We start from the raw sequence: 22,027 nt of genomic DNA on the forward strand, positions 1-22,027 counted from the left end.
GAGAGGTAATTATGTTGGGATAACAATATAATATGTTTTTTATAATTTAAATTAAGATATTAATAAATATTTTTTTAGTTATTACTCCATGTAATATTACTCCATAGATATGAGGTTTTAATATTTGAGTTTCTGCCAATAGTTATTCATTTATGTATATAAAATTTTATGGGATTATAATAGTATCCGCACATCATGCGGGTATTAATAATAGTATAGCAGAAAAAGAAAAAAGATATATATGAAGGCTCGCCTTTCTTTTTTATTTTCTTCCATGTTTTCTTTTTCTTCTTTAAATATAATTTCCAATGACGATTGGATCAGTTCACCAACTTCCATGCACCTTGAGATGATTAACTACTGACGTTCTGCTCAGAACAACTCTGTTCCATCTCTCAGTTTTTATTTTATATTTAATAGAAAAGATTCCTAAATTTAGAAATAATTTTTTAAACTTTAGTGTCATTATTACAACAACCAAAAATTGAAGTGCCACCTTTGTTCAAAAAGCAAAAGCAAATTCACCAAACCACTAAGAAGTGTCACGATCTTCAACCTCCCACACCCCCCGCCCCCTCCCCCAAAGTTCCCCAGGCCAGGGGCCTAAACACCAACCCAAAAACCAAAACGAAAAAGCTCGCATCTTCCATAGAGCGCAAAGGACCAAATTACAGAGTCAAAAAATGGCAATGGCTATGACTCTTCGTAAACTCTCTTATGGTTCCTCCATTAAGCTTCTTCGTCCTCTCTCCAATGGCTCTTCTCTCTATTACATGGTGGAGTATATAGATCCATTAATATTTTGTTATTGATTTCTAAAGCTGGTGATATTCATTTTGCTATTATTTTTTTTTTATTTTTTTCCAACAACAGTCGTCTTTGCCTAATCAAGCAATTCGTGAAAGGGAGGATCCGCGTGTTACGGTTAGTAAATCGAATCATAATACATATCCGCCTTTTCATTTTCACGCTTTTTTGTTGTTGTTGTGGATCTTTGATTTATGTAAATTTCCAATACTAGTAACAATTTGTCTCTTCAATAAATATGTTGTGCTTTCAATGTCTGCTCATGGTTATTTGTTATCAGTGGATAAAGCAGCTGAATGCGCCACTTGAGGATATCGATCCAGAGATCGCCGACATCATTGAGCATGAGAAAGCTAGGCAATGGAAGGTTCGTAATCGTATTTGGTATATGTTATCACTAATTGTATACTCCTATGGAGGAAAATGTTAAACTAGCACTTAAAAATTAGTTTAGTGGAGAAAACATGAAATTAAATTTTAAAAGTTGATTAGCTTAATGAATTTGAATTTTGAAAGTTGTATAGAAATAGGACTGTATCTAAGATTTTGTTAAGTCTCAAAAGGGGAAATATGTCATATAAATTGGAATAAATAGAGTACTTTTTGCAAGTACCTGTTATGTTAAAAGTTTGTTTTCTTATATGTATGAACAATGAATTTGTAGGGCCTTGAGCTTATCCCTTCAGAGAATTTTACGTCATTGTCTGTGATGCAAGCAGTTGGATCAGTAATGACCAACAAGTACAGTGAAGGGTATCCTGGTGCTAGATACTATGGAGGAAATGAGTATGTTCAAATTGTTTTCATTCTCTGATTGAGTTGAAGTAATCTAAGCTGCTGCGACATTGATAAACTTGCTTTGGCTGATCAGCAAGTTCTGCTCATTCTGGCTATCATTCGTTGCTAACTGAATATCATTGGGAAGAGTTACCAAGCATGTTTATTGTCCTACACAGGTACATTGACATGGCAGAGAGATTGTGTCAAAAACGTGCATTAGAAGTTTTTAACTTGGATCCTGCCAAATGGGGAGGTAATTACATCGTGCAGAAACTTTATTCTGAGTGGATCACTAGATGTTAACAGAACTTATATGGCTCTATTCTTGATCTATAGGCTTTTGATAATAGTTTTTATGCTAAATATTAAATGAATTTTGCTGCAGTCAACGTTCAGTCGTTGTCTGGATCGCCTTCAAACTTTCAAGTGTACACCGCTTTATTAAAGCCTCATGAGAGAATTATGGCACTCGATCTTCCTCATGGTGGACATCTCTCACATGGTTATCAGGTTCTTTTTTTTTTTTTTTGGTTATCAGGTTCTGTTCTCTTGAATTAGTATCTCTGAGTATTTCACTGTCATCTATATTTCCCTGCAATGTCCTTATTTCTGTTCATGCTATGCAGACTGACACAAAGAAAATTTCTGCTGTGTCTATCTTTTTCGAGACCATGCCATACAGATTGGATGAGAGCACGGGTTATATTGACTATGATCAGGTAACCTGTTACTTGTCTGTTTAATTGGGAATGATTTAGATTACAAGCAATTCTTTTTCTTGTGTCTCGCTGCACCTTTTTGGCTACTTATGAATTACTAGTTTCAGTAGTCATCGGCTCAAAAAATATAAAAAAGCCAAAAGTATCCTTTGTCATTCCTGTGTAATAGGCTACAGCACTGATATCTTGGTTGCAACATCGTAGAATTTGCAAACAATAGAACATCACTTTTGGTTTAAATTGTTCCTACTTCATATGCTTAGGCATGTTTTGCAATGTCACTGTCCACATGGCGCAGGCTCTATTATAGCTTCTAAGCATGTTCAATAAACAATATTGGGGAAATGAGATAGGTAAGTTCTTGCTGTTTCGGCTCGAAAGTGTAAGCTGTTGAGCTAGGAATACTGTAGGAACAGGTGACTTCATACCACAGATGTTTATGCTAGTCTTGTCTGGGAAAAAGGAACATGTGTTAGTGTTTACAAATCTAAGCTGCTACCTGGATTCCTTTCCCTCTTTTTGTCTTCCCCCGGGCTTTTAGTCTTGTTATTTTCTTCAACTAACTGTTGTTTAATTTCCATTTCACCAGCTGGAGAAAAGTGCAGTACTCTTTCGACCAAAGTTAATTGTTGCTGGTGCAAGTGCTTATGCTCGCTTATATGATTATGCACGTATCCGCAAGGTAAGCTAATAAACCTTTTGGTGCCTGTTCCCACTACTATATTTTCCACTTTTTTAAGATAGCTCTATTTTGAGTGATTGACAGGTATGTGACAAGCAAAAAGCTGTTCTCTTGGCAGACATGGCACATATCAGTGGCTTGGTTGCTGCTGGAGTCATTCCTTCTCCTTTTGAGTATGCAGATGTTGTTACTACCACAACTCACAAGTCACTTCGTGGTCCACGTGGGGCAATGATCTTTTTCAGAAAAGGGCTGAAGGAGATAAACAAACAAGGAAAAGAAGTGAGTTTGACCTGAAGTTAAATAACATGAAGAACTTAGTATCGATTCTCTTTGGAACTGAAATCTAGGAATTGACAATTTGTAGTTGGTCCATCCTTGTAACTTGTTTGTTTACTTCTCCAGTTACCATGTCCAGCACATTAACCTTTAGCTTATGTAATGAGTTCCACCAACCTCTCTTTTTTTTTTCTTTTTTTTTTTTGTTTTTTTTGTTTTTTTTAATAAGGTAAGATTTAATTAATACGCAGTATTAAGAAAATACAATGGGCTCCACCAAACTCTGTTGGCCTCAACCCGCAGATTCTCCTATGACCTCGTAAACCTACCCCCTTTGACACACCATAAACTCATGTACCTCCATTAACCCACTACTACCTTGTTCCCTACACTGTCAAAAGACCATCTGCAACCGCTGCATCATTATGGACTATACTGCAAGGTGGTTTTAAGTGTTTGTGGAGGGTATAAATAGTTTGCAAGGTTTAAGTGTTTTAAGGAGCTAAGCTGGGGATAGCCAATGGGTCAAAGGGCATAAGACACTTGTGGGGTCTCAAATATCGGTTTAATTTCTCTCTGTGCTTGATTAAATTGGCTTTTTTCAAATGAATCAAAGGTCAGACCCTTAATCTCTATCCTTTAAGAATATCAAATCGGAGTTAACACAAAAGATTGGACGAAAAGCACAAAAATCCCATTGTTGAAATATGATAGCAATTTATATCTCATTTTCTTTGAATGAATAAGAGATAAACTGTAATGAGATAGTAATAGTCCGAGCGTAATTCTGCAGGTGATGTATGACTATGAAGATAAAATCAACCAAGCTGTTTTTCCCGGACTTCAAGGAGGTCCCCACAATCACACAATTTCTGGCTTAGCCGTTGCTCTGAAACAAGTAAGTAATTCGTCTTCTGTGTTTGTTTCCAATGTTCACAGGGTTTCCTTACAAGGCGTAATTTATATAACATCTCTTTGTATGTTATCTAGGTCATGACACCGGAATACAAGGCATACCAAGAGCAAGTTCTTAGCAATTGCTCCAAGTTTGCTGAGGTACTACGTCCTTACTCATATAGCTTAGTGTATGATCATTTTTCCTGGAGAGGGAGGTTATTTGATGCTTTTGTTGCATGTCTTTATTTCTCATCACAATATTTCGCAGAGTTTGCTGGCGAACGGATATGATCTTGTTTCTGGTGGGACTGAGAATCATCTGGTTTTAGTAAATTTAAGAAATAAGGTACATAAATAATCTATTTACCTTTGTTCATTTGGAACTCATTTTGAGAGCTTACTGTCCTGTAATTCAAATTGCGGATATTTTTGCCAACAGAGACCTCAAAGAATGTAGGTACTTTTTCTTGAGAGTTGTGTATATTTGCAAAATCTTCACTAAAGAAACTGGTCAAATATAGACAACTTTGTGCATTTCAATTTGGAAGTTCAACCCTGATATCTAACATGGGAGCCACCTCTAGTACAGTTGACCAGCCTCGAATACGCCAATGGAGAACTCTCCTGATATGTGCCTGTCGTTACATTATTTATGATTTGTCACCAGCTGACATGGTACATTTGGTAAATATCTTCTTCAGGGTATTGATGGCTCTAGGGTTGAGAAGGTTTTAGAGTCTGTGCATATTGCAGCCAATAAAAACACTGTGCCTGGTGATGTATCCGCCATGGTGCCTGGTGGCATTCGCATGGGTAAAGAACTTAATTTTTCCCTATTTATGATTGCTTAAATAACTGGAAAATTTTGTTTTCAGCATCTCATGAATTAACAGAAAACCTTTTAATATTCTTTTGGCTATATCTTAGTATTAACTAATTATTCTTGTAATGTGAAATTAAAAGCACTAATTAAAATGAGTAAATAGAACAGAAAATTATTCCCATTATAGGGTGACATACATGTAGCAGCAATTATGTCAAGTCAATTTACCCCTTCCCATGCTGTGATCCAGGAACCCCAGCTCTGACTTCTAGGGGATTTACCGAGGAGGATTTTGTGAAAGTGGCTGAATTTTTTGATGCTGCTGTGAAGTTGGCCCTTAAGGTCAAGGCTGAGACCCAAGGTTTGGTGATTTTCGTCTTATGAATTTCGGAATACATAAGTTCCCCTTATCATATAATATATTTTAAAAATTTAACAATGTTACTTACGAAGATTGGTTTCTAATAAACGTAGGAACAAAGTTGAAGGACTTTGTGGAAACCTTGAGTTCAGACTCCAAAATTCAATCTGAGATTGCCTGGCTAAGGCAGGATGTTGAGGACTATGCAAAACAATTTCCTACTGTTGGTTTCGAGAAAGAAACAATGAAATACAAGGATTGAGCTGGGATCTAGTATTGAGGTACTTCTGTTGTCCTACTTTACTCCCCAAAACAGGAGTTTCTGTTGTCTATTTCTGTTTATACCACAATGTAAAATCACGTATTCAAACATTGGGTCGATTTACTTATCCAAAAGAATGCGAGGGTTCCTTTTGCTCCACATTCTGGAATTTTGCTTTCACTGGCTCCTTTCTAACTGTTTATTTGCCGCATGATTTTCTCGAAGAATATATCATGTGCTAGATGATTGCCTTTTTAGTTCAAATTTCCTACTTTTCCTTGTCCCCTTAGTAGCCTTATTCTGCTATCAGGATCGAGTCGGAAGGCATTTTTCTCCAATGAAGTTAGAACTTTGTCTTTAGAAGTCTTCTGGAAGTCACCTGCAGGCGAGGAAAAGAGTTACATGGATCACATTTGTATTATTTTCTAAATCAAAGTCATGGTCAGATGTAATTTTCAAGCTGTAAAACAACTGTTCCAAAATTCAATTCGTCTCATTCTTGGTTTAGAGAAGGACGAGAAAGCCAAGATGGTTTAGAGAAAGCCCTTTTTGGAATACTCTCGCAAATGCATCGAAGTATAATAAGAAAAGGGACAAGATGGTGAAATGTTTGTTATAGCTTTTATGCATGTGAAGTGAACACAACTTGACCAAAGAAAACCCCAATGGTTTTGGGTTAAGAGTTATAACATATGTCCCTGCCAAAGATAAGTTCTAGCTAGAATTCAATCAATGCCGCCTACCACAACAATAAAAAACCCAGTGTATCTCACAAATAGGGAGTTTGGGGAGGGTATTATGTACGGAGCCTTATCCCTACCGTATGTAGGTAGAGAGGCTGTTTCCGGTCGACCCTCGGTTCCAAGCAAACATTCAAAATTATTTTTATCGATCAACATATCATTTTAAATTTCTTGCTTTATAATGTCCATAGCTCAGGTGGAGATATGGAAAATCCTACCCATTGGGATCAAAGCTGAAACAAACAAAGTAGCCTTGAACGACAATAAATGGGATTACAAAATACAGAAATATACCAAAAGAGAATATTGTAACATGGTTTGGTCAATTGACCTATATTAATATTGGAGGAAGGAGATGGACATCTACGGCATGAAAGACTACAGAAATTAATATCAAAAGAATAAATTCTTCCCTAAATATGACTCTTCAATCCTAAAGGACTACATTATTGAAAAACTATCAACTTATATTGTAGAAGTACACAACTTTTTGCTCCATGAAAAATAAGTAGTCAAATATGAAAGAGATCTATATTTTATTTTCAGAAAAAGAAAATAATATTATGGTAAATATTTTGCCCTTTCTTTAAAAAAAAAAATCAAATATGATAGAAAAATCAGACCAAACACTACACGATCATGGTGATTGGTGGATATTTTGTGTTTACACATTTAGTAAGGACTTAATAAAAAAGTTAGTCTATATAATATTTCCTTCACATTAGGTTTAATTTAGAGCCCTAGTTGACATGCACGGCTCGTTGTTGCCTGTCCTAATACAATACTACTATAATTATTCTATGTGAAGAAAGAAAATCAGCCGTCTTAGACAACTCAAAATAAATAGATAGGATATCTCGTATTCTTGTACCTCCATAACTCTTCTCTCATGGAGTATTCTAATATTGGCCTGATGATTTGGTAACAGAGATTTTTGCGAGGTTGCCCGTGAAATCTCTTTTACGATTCAAATGTGTGTGCAGGAATTGGTACTCTCTTATTACAAGCTCTTTTTCTGTTAGAAAACACCATCATGACAAATAAAACCCTAGCCGTCTCTTAATAGCTATTTATGGCGATGATCTCTCACAATCCGGCACCACTATTCATGTGTTGCCCGATAAAATATTACCCGGTTTGATTCCTGAAAAGCCTAATAATTTACAGATTCCTGTAGAGTTAGATGAGATTATTGGTCCTGTTGATGGCTTATTTTTCTTGCTCAAAGATTCAGATATGGCTCTGTGGAACCCAGCTACAAGAGAGTTCAGACCTCTTCCACCAGATCTTCTCAAGTTCACCCAATCTTGTCCTGGTTGTTTTGAAAACATATTTGGCTTTGGCTTTGATCCAATAGGTCACGATTACAAGGTGGTTTGCATTTGGTTTCTTTATGATGAAGATGGGTCTAATCCTCGTGTGTGGTTTGCTGCCGTTTATTCATTAGTCAATGACTGTTGGAGAAAGATAACTTGCAACTTTGATGCTGATCCATTAATGTATAACTCAATAATGTGCTCGACCTGTGTGAATGGATTTTATTATTGGTGTGCAAGCAAAATTGTTAAAGTCAGCCACAATACCTTTAAACGAGTCCTAATACGATTTTTTGACATGCACAATGAAGTGTTTGATGAGATGCCATGGCCTAGCCATATATCAAGACTTGATAGTTGTGATCTCACTATCTATAAGGAGTCCATTTGCCTACTAGTACGTCTTCTCGATGATCATAACATAAATTCTACATATCCTGCAATTGATATATGGGTGTTGAACGACGAAAGATTGTGGATTAAAGTTCTCAACGTGGTGCCTACAAGGACTGAAGTTCTTAATGTGGTGCCTACACTATCTGAGTGTGAGCCTATAGGGTTTTGGGGTCATGATAAGTTTCTATTTTCACGTCATGAAAATATAATGCTATATGACTCTAAAACTCATGAATTTACACATTTACTTGATAAAAATGATGAGCGGTGTGATAGTTCAGCTTTTAATTACAGAGAGAGTCTAGTCTCCATCAAAGGCAAAAGTGTTTGTCATAGGCAAGGCAATATCTTGGATCTCATTCAAGAATTTTTTGAAGATAGCGAAGATGAAGAACTTTGAATCTATGTTGTGGGGACTCTCTAAAATGCTACCGCATCTGTATCGAATCCTCCAAAAATACATTACTTTTATGGAATTTGACACGCCTCCAACAACATTCTCGAAGAGTCCGAGCAACATAGCTTTGAGTGGATTGAGGTGAATTTGGTGTCATTCTTTGCTTGGTGCAAAGACGGTGAACTAAGTGTAATAGAATTTTGTCTATTAGATTATCTTTGATTGAAAATATGAGTAATGTATGCTAACTCTGTTTTATATTTTCTGTTGAAGTAAAGATTGTGAATATTGTTTGGTTAGGTAGACAAATACAGTGTGTCTTTACATTCGTGAAAACCTTTTATTCTACATCTTTTTACCACACATAAAAAAGATAAAAAAAATTACCAACGCTTCAATAGAAAGTCTAAAGGAAAAACTAGGGGTATTCATGGTTCGGTTTTGGATCGATTTTTCCGTAAAATGAAACCAAACCAAGTAAGTCGGTTTTTCAAATATTAGAACCAAACCAAACCAATTAAGTCGGTTTTTTCTCGATTCCTTTTATGTTGGATTTTGTCGGTTTTTCGGTTTTTTCGGTTATTTATTAGTTTTTTCTTAAATACAAGACATACACTACCAAACACATATTTTGGCGCACGTATTTTCAACGTAACACTATCAAATCAATTGCCCTTTGAGAAATCTATTATTTACTAAAATATATTGATGATAATTGAATCAAATAGTGATGAATAATTTAAGGACTCAACTAAAAGTGTATTTTTTTTAACATGAAATGGATTCTTACACTTAATAAAAGAAAACTACCAATATAAAGGTAAAGAACTGTACTAAAAGTGCAAACGATTAACATTCACCATAAATTTTTGGAAACTTTGTATAAAAATATACATATATATAGGTGTAATAATAAATTTGAAATAGCTACTCCTATAGTCGGTTTGGTTCGGTTTTTTCCGGTTATTTTTTGATTAAAACCAAAACCAAACCAAATTTGGTCGGTTTTTAAAATTCAAAATCAAAACCAAACCAAACAAAAAAGTATCGGTTTTTTTGGTCGGTTTGGTTTGGTTCGATTTTTCGGGTTTTTATGAACACCCCTAGGAAAAACCAAGTACCTGCAATAGATGAATAAAATCTTGATCAAATTTTCCAGACACTGCTCTAATGTCGTGGTCTCTCCTCCTCCTCCTACTTTTTTTTCGTGTGTGTGTGTGTGTGTGTGGAAGATTGAACTCTAACATTAAATCGCTACATTGGTTTCTCTTCCAGATCCAATTCTGAGTTTAATCGTACTTTTCTTTGTTGGATGTATATATGGTCTGTGTACTAATTAAGCTTTATGAAGACCAAAATGGAGGAAAGATTGATGGTGAAGAGCAAGAGTGTTAGTGTTACTTTACTACTTTAAATGCTACAATTATAAAAACTTTTGTAACATTCTACATGTTGGCTTCCTTTCAACTTGCAACGGTAATTGTTATTAATTGTGGCAACCGTTCCACTATTTTTGGAAGAACGTGGCTTTGAGAATATAAGTAGCAATCCTAAATGGAAGCTTTGTATTAGAACACAAACGAAACCAAAATAATAGGAAAAAGTGTTGTAAAAATATTGGTTACGGAGAATAAGAATTAGCTCGAGGCGTGTCAAGGACACTTTTCTTAAGTATATTTCGTCCACACCGTGATGAATATTACTAGGCGTATTCCCCAGGATTCAACAATCTCTTCTACTATAAACTAGGAATAGAAAAACAAAAATTAACAAAGACAACCAAACACAATAGCAAGTAATGTTGAAGTTATTATAGCTATTCAATTGTCAAAGATTGAATTCAAACTTATCAAATTAGTTGTTACAAATATTAAAAGAATATTCAAAATGATTAGTGTAATAAAGATTCATTAATATAATATTAAAAGAATGAACCTAGACATGTTTTTAAACAATTCTTTTTGAGATATTAAAAATTTTTTCTAATAAAAAGAAGCCAAAAAATAAGAAAATAAATAAATAGCAATCCTCATCTATGGAACATGTCACAACAACCTTCCTATTCCCAACTCTATATATATATATATATATATATATATATATTCTTCCTAACAAAAAAATCACCTCCTCTCTGTCATGGTGTATTCGAATTGGCCTGATAATCTGGTAACAGAGATTCTAGTGAGGTTGCCTGTGAAATCTCTTTTACGATTCAAATGTGTGCATAAGAAATGGTACCCTCTTATTACAAGCTCTTCATCACAAAGAAAACCCTAGCCGTCTCTTAATACCTATTTATGGCGAATATGTGATCTCACAAACGTATGTGTTGTCCGATAAAATATTACCCGGTTTGATTCCTGAAAAGCCTAGTCATTTACAGATTCCAGTACAATTTTTGAATCAGTTTAATTTATTGGTCCTGTTGATGGCTTATTTTTCTTGCTAAATGTTTCATATCAGAGCCATGGCTTTGTGGAACCCAGCTACAAGAGAGTTTAGACCTCTTTCACTAGATCTTCCCAAGTTTACCCAATCTTGTTTTAGGTATTCTGATAGTGTATTTGGCTTTGGCTTTGATCCAATAAGTCAAGATTACAAGGTGGTTTGCATTTGGTTTCTTTATGATCAAGATGCGTCTATTCCTTATATTTATGGAAAAAGATAACTTGCAATTTTGATGCTCATCTATTAATGCATAGGTCAATAATGAGCTCGACCTGTTTCAATGGATTTTATTACTACTGTTACAGCCGTTCACAATACATATAAGCAAATCCTCCTAGCTAATCCGATATATTTTGATATGCACAATGAAGTGTTTGGTGAATTTCCATGGGCTAACCATATACCAGCATTTGATCTTTGTGATCTCACTATCTATAAGGAGTCCCTTTGCCTACTAGTGCGTCATCTTGATCTCGACGGTGATCATAACAACAACTACTCTGATCCTCCAATTCATGTATGGGTGATGAACGGCGAAAGATTGTGGAGTAAAGTTCTCAACGTGGTTCCTACAAGGATAGGACTTCTTAATGTGGTGCCTACAATATCTGAGTGTGAGCCTATAGGGTTTTGGGGTCATGATAAGTTTATATTTTCACGTCATGAAAATACATGTTATATGACTCTAAAACTCATGAATTTACACATCTACTTGATAAAAACAAAGAGCGGTGTTATAGTTCTATTTTTAATTACAGGGAGAGTCTAGTTTCCATCGAATGGGAAAACGTGTGTCCTAGGCAACGCGATGTCTTGGATCTCATTCAAGATCTTTTTTAAGATAGCGAAGATGAAGGACTTTGAATGGAGGTGATTTTGGTGTCATTCTTTGCTTGGTACAAAGATGGGAAGAAGTCTGCTATTAGAAAAACAAAATATGGTGGTGAACTGAGTTTAATAGAATTTTGTCATTTAGTTTATGTTTGATTGAAAATATGAGATAATATATGCTCACTCTGTTTTATATTTTCTGTTGAAGTGCAGATTGTGAATATGGTTTGGTTACTTGGTAAACATTTGTGTTTATATACATTGTGTGTCTTTACATTTTCCGTGAAAACCTTTTATTCTACATCTTTTTACCACACAATTAGCTCGCCAAAGATCATTTAATAGCAGCAGAGATTTCAACGGGCAATATAAGTTATCAATTAACTCATATTTTGCACAAAGTTCTATTACCATTAGTGGTGGCTCCGCAATTCTTATAGGAACAGGCATAACAACTTAGTCTTATTGACTACGCCCCAATTATGAGCTTAATTTATTGTTTGTATCAAAAGATATCCCAGTCCTTTTGGACAAATCAATCAATGAAAATGAAAGGTAAATCTTAGTAAAGAATAATATTCACTTAGAACGAAAGAAGATAGGCAATGAACACACAAAAATTATTTAATCTCATGAAGATCTGTGATTGGATGTTAGAAAATGCTTATCGGAAAGTATTACAATTGTTGTTGTCTCTTAGAGATATTACCGAGAGAGAGAAAAATAAAAAACCCCTTTTTACAAAGTTATTCCCACTTGGACCCATACAGTTAGTCCCTCCGCTTGTAGAGGTCGCAATTCGATGCGTCCTCGATAAGCGGACATCGTTTGCCCTTCGCGGAGAAATTTGGTTTCGTGAAGTACCACATCTTGGTCAACTGCAGGGGGTCAACGTGCTCAGCAAGGTATCGACTGTCGCATCATGAAATGACGTCATCTTCCTTTTCATCATCATTACGCGCGTTTTCGAGATTGAGGATGACAGCATGTCGCTTCGATTTTGGTACCAATTTGCAGCCTTTCGCCTCGATTCCGGTGACACTTAGCTGCTTTTCGCTTCGATCCCGATGCTACCCAATCCTATAAATAGGTGGAGGATTTGTTATTTCAAAAACTCTTGGCCATTTCACCTTCAGTTACTCTTCCTCGTCTTTCCGACATTCGTTCTCGCAGCTTTTCTACTCTTTCCTTCCTTCATTCTTCACCTACACTTCCTCTGCTACTCTAATATCTTTCCTGCCACAACAATGCCTAGAACACATCTATCCCACGAAGGGGTTTCTGAGGCGGACCCGCTGTCCGTGGCTTTTCCCTCCGGTGGTGAGGACATAATGGTGGAAGAGGGGGGTAGCTTTCTTACCGTGGAGGAGTTACTGCCGAGACACCCCTCATCCCGGAGTGACTTCCTCAAAGATCCTTCTCCGACTCCTCCCCCAGTGATCTCTGAGACGGACCAAGCTCATATAGACGCTCTCCGTGCAAAATACAACATCCCCGCCCATGTAGATATGGTTCCGGCGAGAATGGACTTCGTGGAAGTCCACAGACCTAGGTATTGCGCCTTTTACGAGTACCCTTTTTGTGATTGGTTATTCTTTCCCCCTTCCTCAGCTAGCGGAGGAATTTTGTAGATTTTATCCAGTCTGCCCGGCACAACTTTCACCGTACACGCTCAAGGTACTTTTACTGCTGATGAAGTATGCAGAGTTGGCGGTGAGGTGAGCGTCCATCACCTCTTGCACCTGTTCTCGCCCAGCTTTCACAGGGGCACGATGGTGCATTTGTGGCATTGTGGAACAAAAGGGTTAGTAGTTGGAACCGACGACCGGGCAAGTCGTAAGTTCTGGCACAAGTATTTCTTCGTCAGAACTGCCCACATCGTATCCGACCCTGCTAGGTTCCCGGAGCGCTGGAATGATAGACGTGAGTGTCGCCACTTCTTTCTTCTTTTTGTTCTTTCTTCTCTTCTTCGTTCCTTATAGTTTGTCTGCTTCTTGCTTGTAGCTATGGGGCGTCCACCCCGCCCTATTACTGACATAAAGGATTGGGTGGCTTGTCTATTGCCCCATGCAGTAGAGACCCGAGATTGGCCTTCTTTCGTGAGACGTTCCGGCCCCAAGGTTTCATCTGGTAAGCTTCTTCGTTCATGTTACATCGTTCGTCATATGTCGTTAACTACTGATACGATTCTTTACGATGGCAGGTCGAGGGGTATCCAGGCGCAGGGCCCCAGTCCCTGCATTCCGACAAGCCGTTGCTACTGCGGGAACGCATTTTACCTTAGCCGAACCAGCTCGAGGGGGTTGTACTCGACCACTCCAAATAGAAGGTTCCTCTCGAGGATTGGTGATGTTCGGCCAAAACTGCATATATTTAGCCATTGTTTCCTCATACTCTTGTACCTTTAATCATCTTTTGAGTATTAATTATATCACTTTATGCTTAATATTATATTTTAATTGTGTAGGAATAACGCGGTGCGAAAATAGAAAGATTCGAAGCAAAAATTATGCAAAAAGAGAAAAAAGCACGAAATTATAATCGGAAAGAGGATATTCTACATGGATGAGACAATTTTGGAGGAGCACATGAAATGGAGAAAATGGAGGACTTAGATGTTTGTCTACGTGGCATGAGGTGCAGTAAAATTGTAACAATTAAAACAAGAGAGGGGACATAATGATTGGTTGATGATTGAAGATTAAAGAAAACAAAGAAGAAAAAAAGATGTTTATAAGGAAAGTTGGAAGTTGGCCGCCAAAAAAAAGAGTTAGAATTCGCAAAACGCTACTGTATTCTGCGCCACGGCCAGCGCGACGCGCTGGACTGAACTCTCGAAGCGGGGATTTTTCCTACTTTGTTCGGGACAAGGTTATTTCGGTCCTACACGATCCTAACTTGTATAAAAAGGGTTCTAAACCTATTTTGAAAGAGGGGGAACGTTTTTGAGAGTAACTTTTAACCAAGGGAGAGCACAGAGCCGCCGTGGAGGCCGGGTTTTATCTTTTCTTCCATCAATCTTTATAATTTTATGTTTCTTTGTATGCTTTGTTGTTTTGCTACCATGTCTATGTGGAGCTAAACTTCACGTTCTAGGGTTGTGGTTCTTTCATGACTATTGTTATTCGGATATTGATTTTGATTTCTTAGTTTATAATATTGGTTTATTTATTCAATCCTGCACTTAATTATTTGATTGCCTGATCACCAATTGAATACTATCTACGAATCTAGAGTTGAACTCAAAAGTGGGAATTCTAGATTGCATATAGGCTTGAGTTGAGCAAGTTCTTGAACCTGGGCATCGAGGAACGGATTCGCGGTTAGGATAGACATATACCTAATTGCCTTGCTTGGTTGATTTACAGGAATTATAAATGTGTTCTTGTTGATTCCAACTCCATAGACATATAGGCGTTAGGTTAGCTTGAATAGGCGAGTAAGAACTCGACAGATTCTTATGAGCAATATTAACCATGTCAACCAATAAACTAGATAAATTAGTTAGTCAATTCAATTGAAGAATACAATAGGAATGTTAGATAGCCCATAACCCTAGATCGTTTTCATTACATTGATATCATAAAAATCTGCTCTTTCTCTGTTCAAAGTTCATTATTTATATTTCTTTATTTAATTAGTTTAGAATCAAATACTTCTAGTTTTAATTCTTGTTTAGATAATTAAGATAGTCTAATTTAGTTAATAGTTAATCACAAGTCCTCGTGGGATTGACATCCGACTTTTAGTCACTTTATTACTTGACGACCGCGTATACTTGCGCGTGCCTTTGGCCTCAAGAATTGGTCGTGAGTGAAGAGGCTTCTTCCGTCCCGAGCCCTCACCCTTTGGATGAATCCTCTAATGGGGATGAGTCATCACTGCGAGAAAAGAGGAGAGTGGAGCTGGGGAAAGGGGTGGCAGCGGACACTAGTAGAAGCCGAGTAGGTGCATCGCAGACGGCACCCGTACCTACTTTCATGGCCGATGCCATCTTGGCGGGTAGGTCTCCCCAAATGGAAGGGGTTCTCCCAGGAGGTAGCTCGGTGCGTTCTACGGAGGGAGGTGCGTCCTCCAACATCGGAGGGGGTCCGCCTGTTGAGGGCGAAGGCTCAGGTTCGGACGTAGACCCGGAGGACATTCGCGAATTTACGGAATGCCACACTTGTGTAGAGGTCAGGACGGAGGGTTCCGACCGACATATAGTTATCCCCGGGAATTACAACTTGCTGTCAAATTATGAGCAGGTGGCTTCTGCCTTAGCCCCTTTATGCGCTGCCCCCGAAAATGAGGTGCTCAGAACGATGAGTGACGTAGAGTTATCTCAGAGCGTTGCCGGCATGGCTTTGCGGGTAAAGTTTTCTTCTCTCTTGCTATTTGGGTTTTTGTTGGTTTTTCTTGCCTATTATATTTTTTTTTTACTTCTTTCTTTATGGCAGACTCTCATTATGGAGGCCGAGCGTGAGCACCGGGAAAGAAAAAGAATGGCCATCTACGAGAAGATGTCTTCCAAATATCAACAATATCGCACCAAGCACCGCGCGATGGCCGATATCTATACTCAGGACCCGAACTTCCAACTGTTTCGTGAAGGGCTTAAGCAAAGGGAAGACCAACTGGCGCGCAAGGTCGAAGAATTGAGGGAACGGGACGAGGACTTGGTGAGAGCCATCGCCCGTAGTAGTGAGCTCGAAGCGTCTCTTAAGGCGAAGGAGGATGAGCTGGAGTTAAGTATGGGCGTTATGGCCGAGAATGTCGATCTGCATGCGAAGGTGGCCGGTTTGACTGCTGAATTGAGCGCGATGCGGCGAAGATTGATGAGCTTAGGAGTGAGCTGAATGTGGGTGCTAACAGACTGGCGGCCACCATTTCTGAAGCGACGGTTTTGGAGGATACCCTTCGTACCTGTAAGTCGGAGCGGGCCAAAGAATAAGAGACTTGTGCACTCAAAGTGGCAGGTCTTGAGGGCCGTATTAAGGAGTTGGAGGCTGAGTTATCCGTCTTGAGGACGGAGGATGCGAATCGACCTCGTCATGCATATGAGTTGTGGGTTTATGCTGAGGCCCGACTTGACATTGTGAGCACGTGATTTTTGCCGCGCTTAAATTACTCCTATAGAATTCATTAAAATTAGAATTTCTCTTTTAGTATTTGAATTTTTAGGAATTAACTACATGATTTTGTATTTTTGTGTGCATTTTTAGTTGTCATAAAAAATGAAAAGAAAAATTACAAAATAGCATACTTGCATTTAGAACCCAATTTTAGATTTTTAGATTAATTAACATCATTGAAAATAGGAGAAAATAATTAAAAATAGCCCTTTATATTGTTTTACTTTCAATTTTTTGATTTTTCCTTAAACTAGGATTTTTTTAATTTTTGAGAAATTAATTAGTCTTATTTTAGAATTAAATCAGATTTTGGCTATATTTTAATTTTGTACTTAATAAAATCCAAAATTTAAATAAATAAAAAGAGAAGAGAAAGTAAAACAAATAAGAAGAATGAAATTAATTGAATTAATAAATTTGAAAGCTCTTTAAGATTAAAACATTTGGGCCAGTTAGTTCAGCCCAAAACGAAGCCCCTGAGTGACCCAAACCCGTATCCCAGTCTGGTCTATCTGCCCCGTCCCCTAAACGACCCCATTTCGATATGTTTTGATCCTAGCTGTCGAGGATCTTTGATCCTACGGTCAGGAACTGAGGGTATCTAGGTATAAAACGGTCGGATAAGCCCTACCCCCCAAGTCGTCTCTACCACTCCCATTATCAGAAAACGTAACGGCACCGGCTCCGCCCCAAAACCGCCGCCGGAAATCGCCTCCAAACTTGCCCAAAAATACACCCCTGAAACACCTCCTTCTCCCCTCTCTAAATCCATGACTAGTTTTCCCCAAATCCTAGCCGATCCCCTCGAATCTTGAATCAAAGATTCCGGCCAAAACCCTAATTCACCCAATCTCGTTCAAATTAACACCTTAGAACCGCCTTCCTCTCCTCTTTCCAAACCCCCAAACCCCGTCCCTCGAATCCCCGCCAAACTCCTCGAATATCAAATCAAAGTTCCGGCCAAAACTCCAAATTCCCCAAACCTCACCAAATTGATACCGTATGACCTCCTCACTTCCCTCGTGCTGAATCTATCATCAGTGGCCTTCGAATCTCGCCGGAGTTGCTCGAATTTTAAATCTGAGAAACGGCAGGACTCTAGAAGTTGCACCAGTGAGTTTTTAAATTTCTTTTGGTTTTTGTTGTTTAGTTTTAGGAATTAATTTCGCTCCCATGATGGTTTTGCTTCATGATTTAATTGATTTGAGTTTTTTATCCGTTTAGAGTCATAATCCTCATCTGCTTTTATTTGTTCGTGTCATCTTGTTTGAGTGCTAATAATCTATGACATGATTTGGTTCATTTAGTTTTGTCATTAGGGCATAGTTCTTGTTTTTATTCAGTGCTTTAGGATTAGTTTAAGTTTCTGTTAAGTCAGTAAGCTTTTTCTCTCATCTGATTAAATTTTCTTCATGATTAATTGATTCTGATTTGTTTTAGTCGTTACTTTTGGTTTGATTCTGTTCTGTTTTGATATTTGTATTTGGTTCCAATTAATTGATCCATGGATGTTCTTGTTAAATTGATCTTAGCCCTGTTAGTTCATTGATTACCCTAGGTTGTAATTAGAATTAATTAGTTTAGGATGATCTTATCGAATTTGTTTGGATTTAGCTGAATTTTCCATTTCTGTTGAATAATTAACCACATTCACTAACTAAGGTAAAGGGGCTAGGTTCAGTTAATTCTAGGCTGGTAATTTCAAATTAAATAAAAGGGTAATTAAATGGAAGAAAATACTGCAAATAATTCATTTGGAAAGTCCTAGAATATTCTAGATGGGGTGCCAATTGAAATTTCAATAACTTAGGGCAGTAACTTGAGAAACAAGTTAGGAAATGAAGGACTAATTAATAAAAAGCTGAAAATAAAAGAGGGGGAAAAGGGGTAAGGGAAAATCTGGAAGCTTCCCCTGGTTTTTGCCTATAAAAGGCAGTCCCCCTGCCTTCTTTAACAAGTTTTTGAGCCCCCTGAAAATTCCCTAAAGGTTTTAGCATCTGAAAATTTCCCCCAAAAGCTTCCACAAGCTTTGAACCTCTGAAAATTTGAAATTCAAAAAAAAACCAAAATCCAAAAACTGTAGTTCAAGCAATCTGAAAAGTTCTTCCCTTAGTTTAGATCCTAGTTCTTCAAAAAACCCAAAAACAATACAAAATTCCAAAAAAAATTCTATTCTATTGAAGTTCCTTAGTTTAATTTCGAGTTCCAACTGCTGATTCAAGTTTTCTATCTTATATAAGGATAGAAATGGTTTGAAAATTCCTGGTGTTTGATTGTTGAAATTCCAGAGGTTTACTGGATTTAGTTTTGAGTCAATTTAGGTTCAAACAAGTGTGTTTTGGTTATTTTGTTGCTGTTACTCTCCTGTCATTCCTTCCTGGGTATTGTTGCTTGGTTTGGGGTTTAAAATTGGCCTTGTTTTCTGCTGGTGTGAGCTGCTGATTGCTGCTTGTCCCTGCTGACTATTTCTCCTTTTATTTTGCTTCAAACCTCCAGGTACTCCTCTAGCTTCAAGTATTATGTGAAGAATCAAATCAACCTGTACAAATGCCTTTGAAGTTCAACAATGAACAAGCTGTTATACGAATGTGTTATTGTGTTTCATTTTAATTCCTGATGTTTAGTATAGTAATCCCTTGGACAACATTCTAATTGTATCAATAGGACCTTAGATTGGCTGTAATTGGACTCTATGGACTATTTTCAAATGTGTATGACTGCGATGTTAGCTTAGTATAATTTAGTTATCATATTAATTTTGAGGATCAAGTCTGGACTTAGATATAGATTGGGAAACAAATGTATAAAAATCAGTGTATATACCTTCATATCGTTCGGTAACTCCTGTAATTTAATAAAGCTGGTTAGTTAGTTTGTGATTATGCCTATGTTGAAAATGAACTCCAGAATAATCAGGCTATCACTTAATGGTCAGCATTTACATTGTATTCTATGCTAATTAATGACTTAGGATTTGCTTAAACTGCTTCAATTTTCCAGATCTAGAAGGATAGACATTAATAAGTAAATAAACGGGAACTGTGCAGTTTGCTTACACTCTAAAATCAGCATGTTTTTGATGTGAGTTAATTGTACACTTACCTTGCAAACTTGTTAACAGGCCTAGAGCCATAATTGGTATCAAATTTGGGCTCATTGTGAGCCCAAGCGGTATAACTCTCTAGTTTAAATGGGAACTGGGCCTAGTGGTGTAACGACAGGCCCAATATATTATCAGCCTGCTGAATCAGTTAGCCTTCCAAGGTTAATAGCCTTTTGAGGCTTGAACCTGAACATCAGCCTCTACTCACCCTCGAATTGGGCCTGGTCTAGGGCCTGGAATTTAGATAGCCTTGCAAAATAGTGTTACAACTGAAATTAAAACCATGGGTCAGCTCTTGAGGCCTAACACGCTGAAGCTTATCGTAGCTATTTAGACTAAAATTTTTAAAAAAATTTGAATCATATTTCGGGCCTTCCGAGTTAAGTAGCGAATTTGAATTAAGAGGCTTTACTCTTGTTTAAATTTGGACTTGAACCAGAGGCCTGGATATTATTAATTAGGCTTTTAGAGACAACACTTAATAGAAAATAATAGTTCTTTTAGGATGACCTTTAAAATAAAATGAGGTGCGCCACGCCAAACAAAATTTACAAATTGCGTGGCCCTCTTTAATTACTTCATTAAAATATTTAGAACTCGGGACGTGCCATTTAGCGAATTTTCATGGCCTCCCGCAAAGTTATTAACACGTTAGCCACTTTAGGCACGTTCTTTAATAATTTTACCTTCCTAAATTCGGGGGTGCATTTCATGTGACCCAAATCCAAATCCCAAAACGTTGAATAAAATGTGTCGAGGATCCGGGTGCATTTCATGTGACGTGATCCAAAAACATGTTTCGGACCTAAATATCAAAAAATGAAAGTTTATGAAGTTTGATGAAAAAGTGATAATTTTGAGGTTTGATTCCTCGTTTTTGATGTTATTTTGGCGATTTGATCGCACGGTTAAGTTCGTAGTATGTTGTTGAGTTAGTGTGTGTGATTGGTTAGGAGCCCCGAGGGCTCGGGAGTGATTTCGGAGGTGTTCGGAGTAGTTTTGGAGTTAGGAAAAATTGCAGAAAATCTGCTGTTGGTGCACAGTAATTCCCTTCTTCGCGTTCGCACTCACCCTATCGCGTTCGCGTAGCTTTGAGCTCTTCCTCCTTCGCGTTCGCGTTCTGGCCAACGCGATCGCGATGCTTTGCTGTTTCCTCCATCGCGTTCGCGTCTCCTGATACGCGTTTGCGTCTCCTGATACGCGTTTGCGTAGGCCAACTTTGGACCCCAGAACTTTTCCTCTTCGCGTTCGCTCTTCTCCACTCGCGAACGCGATGGTTGTCAATTTCTGCCCTTCGCGAATGCGACCCTACTGTCGCGAACGCGTAGGGTAATTTCACCCAGCGATTTTTAAGTCATAAAAACAGAACAGTGTCGGGTTTTATTCAAAAAATACACGAACCCTTTCTTCTCCAAAGCTTCTAGGCGATTGTTAGGGCATTTCTTCATCAAAGCTTCTTGGGTAAGTATTGTTTAACATGTCTCCTTCATTTTCCATCATCATTTATCAAATTCCTAAGCTCAAATCATGTAATCTAGGGTTGAAATTGGGGAAAATGGATAGAGTTAGGGCTTTTCAATTTTCTTTGATTTAGACCTCGTTTTGGGGGTCGAATTTGAAAACAAATTGTATATCCGGGATCGTGGGGGAATGGGTGATACGAATTTGGTCCGAACCTCGTGTTTTGACCAAGCGGGCCCGGGGTCGATTTTGAAATTTTTGGAAGAAAGGTTGGGAATCTATATTTAGGCATTGGGTTTAGATTTGTTTAGCTATTATTGATATTATAAAGTCGTTATTTCTTAGATTTGATTGAGTTGGAGCCGAATTCGAGAGGGAAAGCGGTCGTTGTGGATTGATTTAGCCGTGGAAGTTGAGGTAAGTGTTTGGTCTAACTTTGGCTTGAGGGAATAGGAGTAGAGTCTTATTTGTTAATTGCTATTTGTCGAGTACGGTGTATAGGCATGGTGACGAGTATCTATACACTGGTGTCGAGCATGACCGTGAGTCCTGAATTGCTATATTATCGAATTCTTAATTGTTGTTTATGAGGACTTGGTTGAAAATCT

General features: G+C 37.7%; 2 protein-coding genes across 3 annotated transcripts; both read left to right on the forward strand.

The window, feature by feature from the left end:
* The first annotated feature begins 564 nt into the window (after positions 1 to 564).
* On the forward strand, positions 565 to 7,926 carry LOC109236558 (serine hydroxymethyltransferase, mitochondrial-like). 2 transcript variants are annotated; one of them, XM_019402754.1, is made up of 16 exons: positions 565 to 776; positions 874 to 924; positions 1,088 to 1,174; positions 1,472 to 1,593; positions 1,764 to 1,840; positions 1,973 to 2,097; positions 2,214 to 2,306; positions 2,896 to 2,988; positions 3,073 to 3,270; positions 4,061 to 4,165; positions 4,258 to 4,323; positions 4,433 to 4,510; positions 4,866 to 4,977; positions 5,238 to 5,348; positions 5,462 to 5,629; positions 7,582 to 7,926. In XM_019402754.1, the coding sequence occupies exons 1-15, from the start codon at positions 684 to 686 to the stop codon at positions 5,608 to 5,610; spliced, it is 1,560 nt and encodes a 519-aa protein (XP_019258299.1). In that variant the 5' UTR covers positions 565 to 683; the 3' UTR covers positions 5,611 to 5,629; positions 7,582 to 7,926. The 2 variants fall into 2 exon arrangements, with proteins under 2 accessions (XP_019258299.1, XP_019258298.1); XM_019402753.1 differs by lacking the exon at positions 7,582 to 7,926 and adding an exon at positions 5,921 to 6,222.
* On the forward strand, positions 7,590 to 8,465 carry LOC109236542 (F-box/kelch-repeat protein At3g06240-like). Its single transcript, XM_019402734.1, has one exon. The coding sequence runs from the start codon at positions 7,590 to 7,592 to the stop codon at positions 8,463 to 8,465; it is 876 nt and encodes a 291-aa protein (XP_019258279.1).
* Positions 8,466 to 22,027: the final 13,562 nt, after the last annotated feature.

Source organism: Nicotiana attenuata, unplaced genomic scaffold, assembly GCF_001879085.1.
Source record: "Nicotiana attenuata strain UT unplaced genomic scaffold, NIATTr2, whole genome shotgun sequence".
NCBI classification, from domain to species: domain Eukaryota; kingdom Viridiplantae; phylum Streptophyta; class Magnoliopsida; order Solanales; family Solanaceae; genus Nicotiana; species Nicotiana attenuata.